The 16,697-nt window shown below is 41.1% G+C and overlaps 1 protein-coding gene across 2 annotated transcripts; it reads left to right on the top strand.

Moving 5' to 3' along the window:
* Nucleotides 1–997: 997 nt before the first annotated feature.
* On the top strand, nt 998–16,691 carry LOC100994763 (cytochrome c oxidase subunit 6C). 2 transcript variants are annotated; one of them, XM_003821698.5, is made up of 4 exons: nt 998–1,153; nt 2,742–2,886; nt 7,174–7,302; nt 16,575–16,691. In XM_003821698.5, exons 2-3 carry the CDS (start codon nt 2,773–2,775, stop codon nt 7,285–7,287), a joined length of 228 nt encoding a protein of 75 aa, XP_003821746.1. In that variant the 5' UTR covers nt 998–1,153; nt 2,742–2,772; the 3' UTR covers nt 7,288–7,302; nt 16,575–16,691. The 2 variants fall into 2 exon arrangements, with proteins under 2 accessions (XP_003821746.1, XP_008973426.1); XM_008975178.5 differs by lacking the exon at nt 998–1,153 and adding an exon at nt 1,208–1,350.
* The last annotated feature ends 6 nt before the right edge of the window (nt 16,692–16,697 follow it).

The raw sequence follows: 16,697 nt of genomic DNA, 5'->3' as shown, positions 1-16,697 counted from the left end.
TCTCTCCAATTTCTCCAGTTTTCCAGGCTTTCCGTTAGACTGAAACTCAGCTCTGCTTCCATCTCTTCCACGTATTGTCTGAAGCTTTCCCTGATGGTTTCACATACACTAATCCCTGTGAACTCTTAAGTTCACCACTTCTTCTCTGGGGGTGGGGATGGAAAGAGAGTAGAAACAAATTACTCTCTGGACAAATTCCATGTAAAGATTTTCAGCTGGGTAGACCCTTGATAAGAGGCCTGAAAAACGTTGGTAAAGTCCAAACCTACTTTTGAACCTCAATTGAGCACCTTTCTTTGTGGCCAGGTTTCACCCTCCAGAGTGTTGGTTAATAGGTTGAGGACAAAGACTCCCTGACCAGAATGAGACTCCCCGAAGATCTGTCCTCTTGTTTAGCAGAATCTGGCACATAGTAGGTACTCAGTGTATATATCGACTCAATATCATGCATCTGTTGTGTCCCAGCTGTCTTCCACAGGGCTTGATGGGTTGACTTAAATAATGCTTTTAAAATTCAGGTTATTTCAATACAAACAGCCTGGCATCATTAAGGCACAAGAGCCTCACCCTTCTACACCACTTTCCACGAACTTCCAGTTGCCTTCCTTCAAAATCCTTGTTTTCTTAAGAAACCCACAAAAATACCGCCCCTCTATCAAAACGTCCTCAGCTTTGCCAGGTAGAGAATTGCTTCTGCAGTAGCTGGGCCACGTCTCTGTGGTAGTGCCCACTGCATGGGATCGGTATTAATCTGTTTGTCTTTCTCATCTTCTGGGCTGTGAGCTCCTAGAAGTCAGCTTTTTCACTTTTACCCAAGCCAAACAGTTATTCGGGTAAGGTTGGTTATAATTAAAATGTCGGTTTGTGCACATGGTTTGGGACTCTGTGTATGAGTACGACTAATATCTTCAATTTACTAAGAAGATAAAGAGGTCGATAAATAAGGAGGTCAAGCCCGTTTTGCAAGGTCACACAGGAAAGAAGCAGACCACGAAATGAACTTCGGCTGTCACCTGCGGTGGGCGCACTAGAGGTCTTTTGAACTCCTTCGGCTACCGTCGCCGCGTTCTCGCTGTGCACTCTTATTCTGCGCCTGCGCGCGGCTAGAGCAAGGTTCGTTTTTCCTTTAGTCAGGAAGGACGTTGGTGTTGAGGTGAGTCCGGTCCCTTTTGCATCCCCAACCCGACACTGCGGTTTGTCACAACGGCACCCTCCCGCTTTCGCTCTGCCTCGGATTTAGTCGTGACTGTGTGTCGCCGCCGTGGAGCAGCTTCAGGCCTCTCCCGCATCTACCTTCTCACGCTTCCGCTGCGGCCTGAGGGAGGGCGGCGGGCGGACCACGGGACCGGGGTGGGTTGCGACGGCCCCACCGAAGCCGGGTGGGCTGCGGGACCCTTGAGAACCCAGCTGGCTTCGGAGTGAGCTGGCCCGGGGCCGGTACCCGCTGCGCTTTTTCACAGCCATTGTGACCTTGGTGAGGTCATTTGACCTATCTGGCCCCGGTGTTTCTCCCGTGAGAAAAGGGGTGGTGGTTTCTAATGCAGCTGGTCGTGAGGCGCAAGGGTCAGTGTAGGCGAAGCAGCTGGCAGCGTCGCTCGCTGTGTGGCAGCGTTTTAAATTAGAGCTGGAAAGCTGGAGGAGGGTCACCGTGCCTGTCGCAGGAGGGGAAGGATGGGCTTCCTGCAACCTCCCTTGCCCCACGGCTTCCCATCCTACCCCCGGCCGCGTTAGCTGAAGGCCGGCAGGGACGCAAAAGTTTTTAGGCCCCTTAGGTCTTTAGGTGAGGCTGGGCAAAGGAGCAGTTAGGGAATTTGGGCCCTCATGGTATTTGCCGCGTTCCCGTCCAGGTTTTAATGGTATACCGTGTGACCGTGGAAAACACCTGCCTCATGATCTGACAGGGTTGTCGCGAAGGTTTAACGAGTGGACAGAAAATTTTTAGAAGAGAAAATGTTGCATAAATGGGTTTGCAATCGTTAATTACCAATGCGGAGCTACTGCTTATTTTTCTTGTTGTTGGGAAAGATTTTTGTTGCCTTTGCTCGTCCATTACTAGTGTGCCGCAGTTTGTCGCGTTTATTTAGGGTGGTCGCTCAGTATATGGGGGGCGGGGGGAAGATGAAACAGGCTAAGCCAAGAGACAGCTTAGGCTTTGTGGGAGGAATCCATCCACTGTCGTGCTGTGCCTCTCTAGGTAGTAAAATGTACTATGCATGAGAATTCCTTTTGATATCTTTTCTGAGTTTTTCTTTTATTATTTTACCCGAGAAAGGGAAAAAAAGCTCAGAGTAGTGAGAACTACATGAGGTATGCGGGACGCAGAGACCTGAGTATTGGACTTCAGTCCCGCCCCTCACCCATGTCTCAACCCAAATCTTATTCCTGAATTTGTGATATAAAGGACAGCGTTTAGTCAGTCAATAGCTTATGTTATTTTAATGTAAATTTTTGATAAACAGTTTAGGAATTGCCTCTCATTTTTTCTTAACTCACTTGTAGGCCGGAATCCCAGCACTTTGGGAGGACGAGGTAGGATGATCACTTGAGGGCAGGAGTTTAAGACCAGCCTGGGGAACATAGCTAGACCCTGTTTCTGCCAAAAAAGAAAAACATTCATTTGTAACTGCTGCTAATCGGGGTGTATATTCAGGGCAACTCCAATCAATGCTTCCAGGTGCCCATTCTCAAGTTTGTGGCTTAAATAAACTCTGTACTTAATCATATTTTCTGAATCTCTTAAGGTTGGCATACGTATCAAGGACAGTAACTACCATGGCTCCCGAAGTTTTGCCAAAACCTCGGATGCGTGGCCTTCTGGCCAGGCGTCTGCGAAATCATATGGCTGTAGCATTCATGCTATCCCTGGGGGTTGCAGCTTTGTATAAGGTATGTATGTTTTTTACTTTGTGCCGAAGGTCATAAAGTATGTGTTTTTGGTTGAAAAATCTTTTAAAGAAACTCCCCCTTGTAATGTGTTTCCTTCTAACCCTTTCTGCACTCACCTCAGTGTGACAGGAACTATAGCTTGTCCTCCGTCTTTAAATGAAGCTTGTTAGTTTACTGGAATGCCGTAACAAAGAACCATAGACTGGGTGCCTTAAATTTGCTCGCAGTTCTGGAGGCTAGAAATCTGTTGGCAGGGTTGCTATCTTCTGAGGCCTCTGTTGGCTTGTAGATGGCTCCCTTTGTCTTCACAGGGTCCTCTGTGGGCATATATCTGTAGCTGAACTTCTTTCCCTTTCTTTTCCTTTACCTTTCCTTCCTTTCCTTTTTCTGCCCTTCTTTTCATTTTCTTTCCTTCTTTCCTTTTTCTTTCTTTGAAACAGGGTCTTACTCTGTCTCCCGGTACCTGGGACTGCAGGTACACACCACCGGAACTGGCTAATTTTTATATTTTTTGTAGAGATGAGGTTTCAGAGATGGCCACGTTGTTCAGGCTGGTCTTGAACTCCTGGGCTCAAGGGATTCACCTGCCTTGGCCTGCTAAAGTGCTGGGATTACAGGCATGAGCCACCACACCTGGCCTGCTGAATTTCTTAAAAGAACATCAATCATATTGGATTAGGGCCCACCCTAAAGGCCTCATTTTAACTTAGTTATAAAGCCCTTATTTCCAAAAAACGTTTAGATTCTGAGGTACTGAGAGTTAGGACTTAAACACATGAGTTTTGGTCAAACACAATTCAACCCATTACAGAAGCTAGTATGCAGAGGGGCTGGGAAGGCAGCATAGCTGCCCCTCTATCCATGGGGAATTGGTTCAGGAGCCCTGACGATACTTTAAATCATCTCTGGACTACTTATAATGCCTAATGCAATGTAAATGCTATGTCAATAGTTTATACTGTATTTTTAATTTTGTAGCATTTTTTATTATTTTGAATCCATGAGTGTGGAACGTGCAGGAATGGTGGGCCGATTATAGTTCTGTTTGACACCTTGAGTAATTGTCACAGAATTGCGTTTTAACACTCTGCCTAATGTGGATTTTGTTATGCCCTTTATTTTTAATCAAAGGCTGCATATTTACAACTTTTCCGTAAAAATGTTTTTGATAATATATATATGTTTATCATGCTTGTCATAATACCCCATGAAAGAATTCAGAGCTTTGCTTTTATAACTCTTTGTATTTAATTTTTGTTTAGTGTTGATATTCTTTACTGGGCTGTGAGCCTCATTAAGGCAGGTACCATGTCTTTTGTTTACTGTGGCACCCTGTTGTTGGGTGCCTGACACACAAATAGGTTATTAAAAGGACCTGTTGAATAAGAGGCAGTGTATAAAATTCAGTACAGTGTTGGGTAATGTAGAGTTTCAAGTGCTTTGGAGGACACAAATGCATGTAGCTAAATCTCTGTTCTTAAAGAACTTAGAGTCAAGTTGGGGAGGTGAAAAAAATTAGAAGACATTGCAAGATAGAACATAACTGAAAGAATGGTTTTGGGGGATGTTGTGGTTCACAGTTATTGTGGGTCATAGCTATTTGATAGAGGAGGTGGAATTTGAGCCTTGCAAGTTAGGGAGAGGGGCTGGGTCTGGTGGCTCATGCCTGTAATCCTGGCACTTTGGGAAGCTGAGGTGGGCGGATTGCTTGAGCTCACGAGTTCAAGACCAGCCTGGGCGATATGGAGAAACTACGTCTCTACTAAAATACAAAAATTAGCTGGGCCTTTCTTCTTTTTTTTTTTGTTTTTTTGAGATGGAGTCTCACTCTGTTGCCCATGCTGGAGTGCAGTGGCGTGAACTCAGCTCAGTGCAAGCTCCGCCTCCCAGGTTCACGCCATTCTCCTGCCTCAGCCTCCTGAGTAGCTGGGACTACAGGCGTCCGCCACCACACCCGGCTAATTTTTTGTGTATTTTTTAGTAGAGACGGGGTTTCACCGTGTTAGCCAGGATGGTCTCCCATCTCCTGACTTCATGATCCGCCCGCCTCGGCCTCCCAAAGTGCTGGGATTATAGGCGTGAGACACCGCACCCGGTCGCATTTCTTCTAAAAATACAAAAATACATGATGTGCCTGTGGCCCTAGCTACTCAGGAGGTTGAGGTGGGAGGTTGGCTTTAGCCTGGGAGGCAGAGGTGTCAGCCAAGATTGGGAGGCGAGGCCAGGTACAGTGGCTCATGCCAGTTATCCCAGCACTTTGGGAGGCTGAGGCGGGCAGATCACCTGAGGTCAGGAGTTCAAGACCAGCCTGGCCTACATGGTGAAACCCCATCTCTACTAAAAATACAAAAAAATTAGCCGGGCGTGGTGGCGGGCACCTGTAATCCCAGCTGCTCGGCAGGCTAAGGCAGGAGAATTGCTTGAACCCAGGAAGGGGAGGTTACAGTGAGCCGAGTTCGCACCATTACACTCCAGCCTGGGCAACAAGAGCGAGACTCTGTCTCAAAAAAAAAAAAAAAAAAAATTGGGAGGTGGAGGTTGCAGTGAGCCGAGATCGTGCCACTGCACTCCAGGCTGGGCGATAGAGCCAGACTTTGTCTCAAAAAAAGAAGTTAGGGAGAACTGGGAGAGCAAAGAGGAGATGGAACACTGAGTGGGAGCACTAAGTGGACCTATGAGCACTAAGTGGACCTATGCTTTGGGACTCTTTGGAGAGACAAGCACAAAAAGTCTTTTGGTCCTTGAGATTCCTGCTGCCTGGCATATATAGTGGGCATGAAGTAAATGTTTGTAGAAGGGATGGATGTGATGCAGAATTTTTGCTCCTTAGTTTAGCTAAATTTGGGTTCTTGTGTCATGACCAGGAGGAATTAGGCACATGGACACACTGAAGGGTGAGGAGGGCTGAATTTATTGGGTGAAAAGGAAAAAAGAAAACAGACTCTCAGCAAAGCAAGAGGGGGTCCTGCTAACAGGCCCCCACCTCACAGATTGAATACCAGGCTACCACACAGGAGCTGAAGAGACTAGGCTCCTCCCCACTGCACAAGGTGCAGCTTCTCCTGGTTCCACCCTGTTCCCCCAATGTGCCTGTGGCCATTATTCAAAAAGAATCAGTCCTGAAAGGGTGGGCAAATGTGCAGCTCTCCCTCGGGGTCGTGGGATCTGGGTCCGACAGTCTGGCCTTTCAGCCTTCAGGCTGTTTTAGGCTTGAAGGTGGGTTTTTGCTAGGACCCTTGGCTGTCTCTCTGTCAGATGGATGACTAAGTGAAGTAGGGAGAGTCCAAATTAACCGTACATGTAATGATGGCCCCCAGCACTTGTGCTTCTGCCTCTTTTTATTTTATTTTTTTCAAGACGGAGTCTTGCTCTGTCACCCAGGCTAGAGTGCAGTGTCACGATCTCGGCTCACTGTACCCTCCGAGGCCTCCCAGGTTCAAGCAATTCTCCTGCCTCAGCCTCCCAAGTAGCTGGGATTACAGGTGCCCACCACCATGCCTGGCTAATTTTTGTATTTTTAGTAGAGATGGGGTTTCATCATGTTGGCCAGGCTGGTCTCCAATTCCTGACCTTGTGATTCGCCCCCCTCGGCCTCCCAAAGTGCTGGGATTGTAGGCATGAGCCACCACGCCCGACCTCTGCCTCTTGATTTATTACTGGGAAGAAATTGGGAATTCAAATAGAAGTGAAGCAGTAAAACTGGTCAGGTAAAGGATTCTTACTGTGTTACTCCATCAAGTAGCATGATTTCTGTGTATTTCTGCAGAGGGAGACCCCATCTTTTTTATTTTTTATTTATTTTTATTTTTTATTTTTTTGAGACAGAGTCTCGCTCTGTCCCCCAGGCTGGAGTGCAGTGGTGAGATCTTGGCTCACTGCAACCTCCATCTCCCGGGTTCACGCCATTCTCCTGCCTCAGCCTTCCGAGTAGCTGGGACTACAGGCGAGACCCCATCTTTAAAAAAAATAATAAGTCACTTAAACTTTCCATTTTTGTCTTGAATCTTCATTTGTTCTTTCTCTGTTGAACCCCACCCACCCTTTGTGTACGGAAACCTTGAACAAAACAAAATAGACACCTTATTCCCCATTCTTTTCTTTGCAAATTTAGTTTCTTAGACTTTGTCTTCCTTTTTATCTGTCACCACCATCACCCCTTAGGAAATGTAGGGTTTAAATTAAAGGGTGAACAAAAGCATGTGTTCTACCTTGTCTTTATTTATTATAATCTGGAATCTAATTTCCAGTAATCTGAAAAATAAACTCTAATGGATGGTTGCTTTTTAGTTTCGTGTGGCTGATCAAAGAAAGAAGGCATACGCAGATTTCTACAGAAACTATGATGTCATGAAAGATTTTGAGGAGATGAGGAAGGCTGGTATCTTTCAGAGTGTAAAGTAATCTTGGAATATAAAGGTAATATGGTTATTTGAAGTTACTTAAAAAAAAAATTTCTAATTGTGGTAAAATGCAAATACAGGTGACTGTCCCTGACTTACAATGTTTAGACTTAAGATTTTTTGACTTTACGATGGTGTGGAAGTGATACACATTTGGTAGAAACCATACTTTGAATTTTGATCTTTGTCCACATGAGCAATAAGTGGCACAATACTTTTGTGATGTGGGGGAGCACCAATGACCACATCCCCCAGTCAGAAACATAATCACAAGGGTAAACAGCTGATGCTGTACTCTGTAGTGTTGTGTGAGATACTCAGTGTTTTATTATAAGCTAAGCTTTGTGTTAGATGATTTTCTTCAACTGTAGGCTAACATAAGTGTTCTGAGCACATTTAAGGTAGGGAAGGCTAAGCTGTGATGTAAGTTAGGTGTATTAAATGCATTTTCAACTTAAGATATTTTAAACTTATGATGGTTTTATCAGAATGTAACCTGATGGTAAGTTAAGGAGCATCTATAATATAAAATTTGCCATCTTAACCATTTTTAATTGTACAGTTTAGTAGTGTTAAGTTCATTCACATTGTTGTGCAACCAGTCTCCAGAACTCGTCATCTTACAGAATTGAAACCCTATATCCATTAAGCAACCCATTCACACCTCCACTCAGACCCTGGCAGTCACTGTGTTACTTTCTAAGAATTTGGCTACCCCAGGCATCTCATAAGTAGAATCACACAGTATTTGTTTTCTTTTGACTGGCTTATTTCACTCAGCGTAGTGTACTCAAGGTTCATCCATGTTACAGCATGTGTCAGAATTTCCTTTCTTTTTAAAGCTGAATGATCTATTTTAGTTGTGTCACATTGTTATCCATTCATCCATCAGTAGATGCTTGGGTTGCTTCCACTTTTTGATTGTTGTGAGTGATGCTGTGAACCTAGGCATGCAAATATTCCTTCAAGGCCTTGCTATCAATTCTTTTGGGGTATATTCAAAAGTGGAATTCCTGGATCATATGATTTTTAATTTCTTAAGAAACTGCCATACCCTTTTCCATAGTGGCTGCACCATTTTACACTCTTTCCATCCTCCCCAACACTTGTTAATTTTTTTTTTAACAGGGTCTCCCTCTGTCACCCAGGCCGTAGTGCTGTAGTGCGATCATGGCTCACTGCAGCCTCAACCTCCCAGGCTCAAGGGATCTTCCTGCCTCAGCCTCCCAAGAAGCTGGCACTATAGGCATGTGCCACCACACCTGGCTAACTTCTTTATTTTTAGTAGAGACAGGGTTTCACCATATTACCTGGGCTGTGCTTGAATTCCTGGGCTCAGGCGATCCGTCCACCTTGGCCTCCCAAAGTGTTGGGATTACAGGCGTGAGCCACTGTGCCTGGCATAATTTTGGTATTTTTTGATAGTAGCCATCCTAATAGGTATGAGGTGGTATCATTGTGGTTTTGATTTGCATTTCCCTGATTATTTGTGTTCTTGAGCATCTTTTCATGTACTTATTGGCCATTCGTATGTTATCTTTGGAGAAATGTTTATTCAGTTCTGCTCATTTTCAAATTTGGTTTTTTGTTTATTGGTTGAGTTGTAGTTCTGTATATATTCTGGATATTAACCCCTTATCAGATATGATTTGTAAATATTTTCTCCCATTTCATAGGTTGCCTTTTCACTCTGTTGTGTCCCTTGATGCACAGAAATTTTGATGTCAAATTTATTTTTATTTTTGTTCTGTGTGCTTTTAGTGTCATATTCAATAAATCATTGCCAAATCCAATGTCATGAAGTCTTTTTTATGTGTTCTTCTAAGACTTTTATAGTTTTAGCTCTTATGTTTAGATCTTTGATTCACTTGAATTTTTGTGTAGGGTGTAAAGATCCAACTGTATTCTTTTACATGTGGTATCCAGTTTTCCCAAAATCATTTAAGATTGTCCTCTTCCATGGAATGGTCTTGGTACCTTGGTGAAATCATTTGACTCTAAATGTGAGAGTTTATTTCTGGGCTATTTCTTTAGTCTGTGTGTCTGTCTTCAGGGCAGTACTACACTGTTTTGATTACAGTAGTCTGTTTTATCTAAGATATGTTTCAAGACCCCTCTAGTGGATTCTTGAAACCACAGATAGTACCAAACCCTGTATATATTATGTTGTTTTTCCTGTACGTACATACCTATGATGACGTTTAACTCATAAATTAGACATAGTAAGAGATGAGCAACAATAACAAAATAGAACAATTATAGTGTATAGTAATAAAAGGTGAATGTGATCTCTCAATATCTTGCTGTGCTGTACTGTACTCACCTGTTTTTGAACCACAGTTGACTGTGGGTAGAACTAAAGCGGTGGAAGGTTAAACCACAAATAAGGGATGACTGCTACACTGTAGCTTTGTAGTATGCTTTAAAATCAGTAAGTGTGAGTCCTCGAGCTTTGTTCTTTCTTTCACCCCGCCCGGAGAGTGCTCTAGCTATTTGTGGTTCCTTAAGAGCCTGTGAATTTTAGGATGGATTTTTCTATTTCTGTAAAAAATGCCATTGGGATTTTGATAGGGATTGCATTAAATCTGTAGATTACTTTGGTAGTATGGACATCGTAACAATATTAAGTATTCCAATCCATGAACACAGGATGTCTTTCCTCTTATTTGTATCTTTAATTTCTTTTAGCAGTATTTTGCATCTTTAATTTCTTTTAGTGTTGCTACTCTCTTACTATGCCTAATTTATGAGTTAAGCTTTATTATAGGTATGTGTATATATAGGAAAAAACATAGCTGTATAGGGTTTGGTACCATCCATAGTTTCAGTAATTCACTGGAAGGGTCTTGAAACATATCACCTTGGATAAAAGGAGACTACTATAATCAAAACAATGTGTCCAAGGACACACATTTCTTTCCGTACTTTTCCTTTATTTTATAGTGACATGTTTCAGTTTCCTTCTTACTTCCTTATGTGTATATTCTGTGTTTTCTTTGTGGTTACCATGGGGATTGCATGATTGAGATTTGCTAATTTTTTTAGCAGTATACAGGTATATATCTGTTTCATCTAGGTCAGTGTTTAAGTGTTTCATATTCCTGATTAAATACATTCCTAAGTATTATTTTTGGTGCTATTATAAATAGAATTATTTTCTTAATTTCCTTTATTAGGAATTCCTTTATTTCCTTCATTGTTGGTGTATAGAAAGAGCTGATTTTTGTATCCTCCAACTTAGTAGAATTCATTTATTCTGACACTTGTGTGTTAGAAATCTTTAGGGTTTGCTGGAGGTAAGATTATATGATCTGTAAACAGATAGTTTTACTTACTCCTTTCCTTTTTGGATCTTGCTTATTCCTTCTTGCCTCATTGCTCTGGCTAGGACTTCCAGTACTACATTGAATAGAAGTGGCAAGAGTGGGCATCCTTGTCTGGTTCTAGGTATTAGAGGAAAAGCTTTCACGTTTTCCATGTTCAGTATACTAGACTTGTCCTTTTTGGCCATTGTTGGGTTGAAGTACATTCCTTCTGTTGATAGTTTTGATCATGAAAGGATGTTGAATTTTGTCAAGTACTTTTTCTGCATTTTTTGAGATGTGTTTTTTATCCTTCATTCTGTCAGTGTGGTATGTCACATCTATTGATTTGCATATGTTGAGCTATCCTTGCATCCTAGGGATAAATCCCACTTAATCATAGTACATGATTCTTTTAATGTGATGTCAAATCTGGTTTGCTAGTGTTTTGTTGACGATTTTTGCATCTGTGTTAAAGGATTTGGCCTATAGTTTTCTCCTGTGTTTGTGTTTGATATCAGGATAATGCTGGCCTTATAGAATGAATGTGGAAATGTTCCCTTTTCCTCACTGTTTTTGGAAAAACTTGAGGAGGATTGGTGCTGGTTTCATAGAGGGCTGGGCATGGTGGCTCATGCCTGTAATCCCAGCACTTTGGGAGGCTGAGAAAGGAGGATCACTATAGTCCAGAAGTTAGAGATCAGCCTGTGCAACATGCAAGACCCCATCTCTACCAAAAAAAAAAAAATATATATATATATATATATACCCACACACATATATATACACACACACACACACACACATATATACACACACACACACACAGATATATATATATATATATATATATAAAGTTAGCTGGGTATGGTGGTACATGCCTGTAGTCTCAGTTACTTGGGAGGCTAAGGCAGGAGGTTCACTTGAGCACAGGAGTTTAAGGCTGCATAAGCTATGATCACACCACTGCACTCCATCCTGGATAACAGAATATGAGACCCTGTCTCAAAAAAGTTTGGTAGGATTCACCATATGGTCTTGGACTCTTGTTTTTTGAAGTTTTTGGCTACTGATTAAAAATTCCTACTAGTTATAGACGTTCAGATTATTGCTTTCCTGATCCAGTCTTGGTTAGGTTGTGTTTCTAGAGTGGGTGTGGTAGCTCATAAGGCCTGTAATCCCAGCACTTTGGGAGGCCAAAGCAGGTGAATTGCTTGAGCCCAGGAGTTTGAAACCAGCCTGGGCAACATGGCAAAACCCCGTCTCTACAAAAAAAATACAAAAAATAATGTGGGTGTGATGGCACACGCCTGCAGTCCCAGCTACCTGGGAAGATTACCTGAGCCTGGGAGGTCAAGGCTGCAGTGAGCAGTGATTGCACCACTGCACTCCAGCCTAGGCCATCAGAGGGAGATGCTGTCCCCACTCCCCCACAAAATTTTTTTTTGAGTTATGTATTTCTATTTCATTAGGTCATCCAGTTTGTTTACATATAATTGTTCATAGCATTCTCACTCCTTTTTAGATCTGTAAAATCAGTTGTAATGTTCCCTCTGTTAGTTGGTGGTTCTCTTTTTTTATTAGTCTGACTAAAGGTTTGTTGATTTGATCTTTTCAAAGAACTAACTGTTGGCTTTGATTTTTCTCTATTGTAGTCTATTTTGTTTAATATTATTTACTTCAGCTACATTTGGGTTTAATTCCTCTTTTTCTAGTTCTTAAGTTAGGTTGATACAGTTTTTTAAAAATTTCCTTGTAATTCCTTTTTTAATTTATTAAGAGTCTGTTTAATTTAAACACATTTGTGGATTTTCCTCTTTTCCTTTGGCTTTTGATTTCTAGTTTCATGCCATTGTGATCAGAAAAGATACTTTGTATGATTTCCAGTCTTTTAAAATTTAAGACTTATTTTGTGACCTAACATATGGTTTGTCTTGGAGAATGTTCCATGTTCTCTTGGGAAAAATGTGTATTCTGTTGTTAGCTGGAGTGTTTTGTTAAGTCCAGTTGATTTGTAGTGTTGTTCAAGTCATATGTTTTCTTATTAATCCTTCTATCTAGTTGTTCTATCAATTATTGAAAGTGGAGTATTGAAGTCCTCTACTGCTATTGTAGAGCTGTCTGCTTCTCCCTTCAGTTCTGTCAGTGTTTGCTTCATGTATTTAGAGCTCTGATGTTTGGTGCATATGTATTTATAATTGCTAGATCTTATTGGTGAATTAATCTTTTTAAATTATAGAATGTTCTTTTTTGCCTCTTGAAACATTTTAGACTTGGTCTATTTTGTCTGATTTAGTGTAGCTACCCCTGTTCTCCTGGTTGCTGTATGTGTGGGACATCTTTTTCTACCCTTTCACTTTCAACTTGTGTGTCCTTAGATCTACAGTGAGTCTCTTGTAGACAGCATATAATTGGATCCAGGTTTTTAATCCATTCTGTCATTGTCTTTTGGTTGGGGAATTTAATCCATTTACATTTAAGGTAATTACTGATAAAGACACAGTATTGCCATTTTGTTTTCTATGTGTCTTACAGCTTCTTTGTCCCTCATTTCTTTCCTCACTCTTTTATTTTATAGTGACATGTTTCAGTCTTTCCTTTTATATTCAGTATTTTCTTTGTGGTTACCATGGGGATTACATGAAATATGCTAAAGTTAGAACGATTTATTTTTAAACTTAAAACAACTTCAATTGCATATAAAAACTCAACTCCTTTACAGCACCACCCTCTTTTCCTGTGTTACCAATATCACACATTATGTGTTTATATATTATGTATCCATTAACATGGACCTATATAGTTACTTCTTATGCTTTTGTCTTTTAAATCCTATAAAAGAATTAAAAATGAATTTACAAACCAATTTTTTTTTTTTTTTTTTTTTTTTTTAAGAGATGGAGTCTTACTCTGTCACCCAGGCTGGAATGTAGTGATGCAATCTCAGCTCACTGCAACTTCCGCCTCGTGGGTTCAAGCAATTCTCATGCCTCAGCCTCCCGAGTAGCTTGAATTACAGATGCACCCCACTGTGCTCAGCTAATTTTTATATTTTTAGTAGAGATGGGATTTCACCGTGTTGGCCAGACTGGTCTTGAACTCCTGACCTCAAGTGATTTGCCTGCCTGGGCCTCCCAAAGTCCTGGGATAACAGGCATGAGCCACTGTACCTGGCACAAACCAAATTTTACTATAAGCTTCTATGTTCTTTGCCAGAGAACTTTATATTTTCACATGGCTTTGAGTTACTGACTAGTGTCCTTTTTGTTTCAACTTGAAGGATTCCCTTTAGCATTTCTGTAGGGCAAATCTAATTGGTAAAACTCCTTTGACTTTTTTATCTGGAAATTTCTCCTTCATTTTTGAAGGACTGTTTTGTGGGATGTATTATTCTCAATTGACAGGTGTTTTGTTTGTTTTTTTAAGCTCTCTGCCCTTTTTCTCTTCTGGGACTCCGTAATACCTATATTGGTCTGCTTGGTGTAGTCAGATATCTTAAGCTAGTTACTTTTTTTTTTCTCTTCAGACTTCTAAAATTTAATTTAATTTTATAGAGATGGGGTCTCACCATGTTGCCTGGGCTGGTCTTGAACTCCTAGGCTCAGGTGATCCTACTGCCTTGGCCTCCCAGATTACAGGCATGAGCCACCATGTCCGGCCTGCTCTTCAGACTTGATAACTTCAAATGATCTGTCTTGAAGTTTCCTGATTCTTTCCTCTGCCTGAGTCTGCTGTTAAATCCCTCTAGTGATTCCGACCCCTTCTCCCGCCATTCAGTTACTACATTTTTCAGCTCCACAATGTGTTTGGTTTTTAGAAATAATTTTCTCTTTGTTTATATTCTCACTTGTTTATATATTGTTTATCTAATTTTGCTTAGTTGTCCATACTCTCCTTTAGCTCATTGAGCATTTTTTAGATAGTTGTTCTTAAGGTTTTATAGAGTAAGTCAGCAGCCTCTGTTTCTTTAGGGTTGGTTTGTGGAGATTTCTTTCTTTCAATCGTCCGTGTTTCCCTATTTCTTTATGTGCCTTGTGATCTTTTGTGAAATTCAGGCATTTGCAAAACCAGCTACCTGTCCCTTTGCAGACTGGCTCCATGCATGGAAAGGCCTTCACTGATTAGCGCACCATAAAGGCTTGGTGTCCTCTGAAACTTTTCCTGGGGATGCCATCTTCCCTGGGCCTGTGCATATGCATTAGTTTTAGTTTCCTCCTATACACAGCTGCCTTTCAGTTTTTCTTAGTTTTCCTGAGTTTGCCTCCAGCTTCCTCTTGGAGTCTTAGCTGTTCTGTTATTCTTTTGCCTCTGATCTCTTGCCCACAGGTTTCTATAGGTCTGTGTTCCCCTGCAGCTCACTCATGCCATGGTACCCATCATTGCTTTCAGCTCTTTCCAACCTCCTATCCAAACTATGCCATTGTTCCCATTAGCACTCTGATTCAGGCAAGACAGAAAGCAGTCCCTTGGGCAGCTCCACACAAACCAGAACATTGTAGGTCAGTTTCATTCTTTACCTTATGTCCTGAGGGAAGAGCCAGGGTAGTTTTCTTCTGACTATTGTACTGAGGAGGGCATTTGGCAAGAGTGAGCAAAAATGCCATGAAATTTCCTGCTACTTTGAGTGTGGCTTTTTCTTGGATAGGTGGTTCCTTTGGTTGCTGCTCAACTAGTTTCTAGAGTTCTCATAAAGCTAAACATTTTTAAATTTTTGGTCCATATGTTTATTCATTATTTTTTGTGGGGGTTTGGGGGCCTGGAGCTTCACAGTCTATCTTGCTGACATGAAACTACTTTTTATGTTCAAAATCATTTTTATAGGTTATGCTATTAATTGCTAGATTGGCATTACGAATGTTACACTTTTAGAAGTCACTTTTTTAAAAAAAGTATTTGGGACAGTATAGTTTGTTAGGTGGGTGTCCACGAGTGACTAGCTGTCTTTCCATAGGTCTGGTTTGGTCTGTTGTATTCACAAGGTCCTTATGCCTCATGGTCAGTGTGAATTAAAGTTCTATTATCTAGAAAAGGACTGACTGGTGTGCTGATGAAAAGTCATCTAAACTGATTTGATAGCATGTATGAAGTACCTCGATGAGACTTCCTACTCTGGAATCTTATGTGTATATTTAACAAAAAAGAACAATGTAGTTTCTTTTTGCCACTTCAGTCTGGGTTTATGCCTTGTAAATGAGTTTGCTGTGACACAGAGAATGTGAAACTGCTATTTTGTCAGGCAGTGTTCCTAAATAAGCATTTCAGTTGCACTATATATATGTGGGTTACACTCCAATAACCCTTATCATATGTTGAGAATATCGTAAGTCAAAAATGCATTTAAGACCCTGGAAAACCCATTAGAAAGTCAAAAAATTGTAAGTCAAACCATCATAAGTTGGGTACCATGTGTATTAAGGAAAAAAAATCAAGAAAATATTAATGGTTGTTTATAATCTTAACATATCTGCTTTAACTTTGAAATTTTCAAAATTTACAGTGAGCATGCATTTTATAATCAGAAGATGTTAATAGGCTAATTTAAATTTGTTAGATTTTTACCATTTTTAAGATTATGTTTAAAAACCTATATGAGAGAACATATTTGGAGACAGGAACAAAAATATGGCTTGGAACAGAAACAGTATGTGGCTATAAGGGTTAATGGCAGGGGGGTGGGGGCGGTGGTGGGCATAGAATTGAGAAGGAAAAAAGCAGAATTTGTTCAATGCACACAAGCAATGAGAGTAAGGTGTGGTATGCCCAAAATGGAAAAGAGGCTATTCAGAGTGGTCAGGTTGCTTAGAGGAGTGTAAAGGAGAGTGAAACTTGGAGTCCAGGTAGCCTGAACTGTGCTTTTTCTGTGGCTGAGGGTGAGTGATCAAGGTGTGAAGTCTACTAGTAGGAATAGACCTCAGTTGATCCTCAAAGATGGTGAGTATTGAGAGAGTGTTTATCTCTAACTTAGCCTTTGTGTTTCTCTTCACAGAATTTCTTCAGGTTGAATTACCTAGAAGTTTGTCACTGACTTGTGTTCCTGAACTATGACACATGAATATGTGGGCTAAGAAATAGTTCCTCTTGATAAATAAACAATTAACAAATACTTTGG

Source organism: Pan paniscus, chromosome 7, assembly GCF_029289425.2.
Source record: "Pan paniscus chromosome 7, NHGRI_mPanPan1-v2.0_pri, whole genome shotgun sequence".
Lineage (NCBI taxonomy): Eukaryota > Metazoa > Chordata > Mammalia > Primates > Hominidae > Pan > Pan paniscus.
Note: the sequence above shows the minus strand (reverse complement) of the source record. Positions and strands in the feature narration are given on the sequence as shown.

Bases quoted from the DNA above. Each gene is read 5' to 3' on its own strand.
- LOC100994763 (XM_003821698.5), top strand. From the start codon at position 2,773: ATGGCTCCCGAAGTTTTGCCAAAACCTCGGATGCGTGGCCTTCTGGCC. The intron at 2,887-7,173 runs GTATGTATGTTT...GTTGCTTTTTAG, and splicing joins GGGTTGCAGCTTTGTATAAG to TTTCGTGTGGCTGATCAAAG.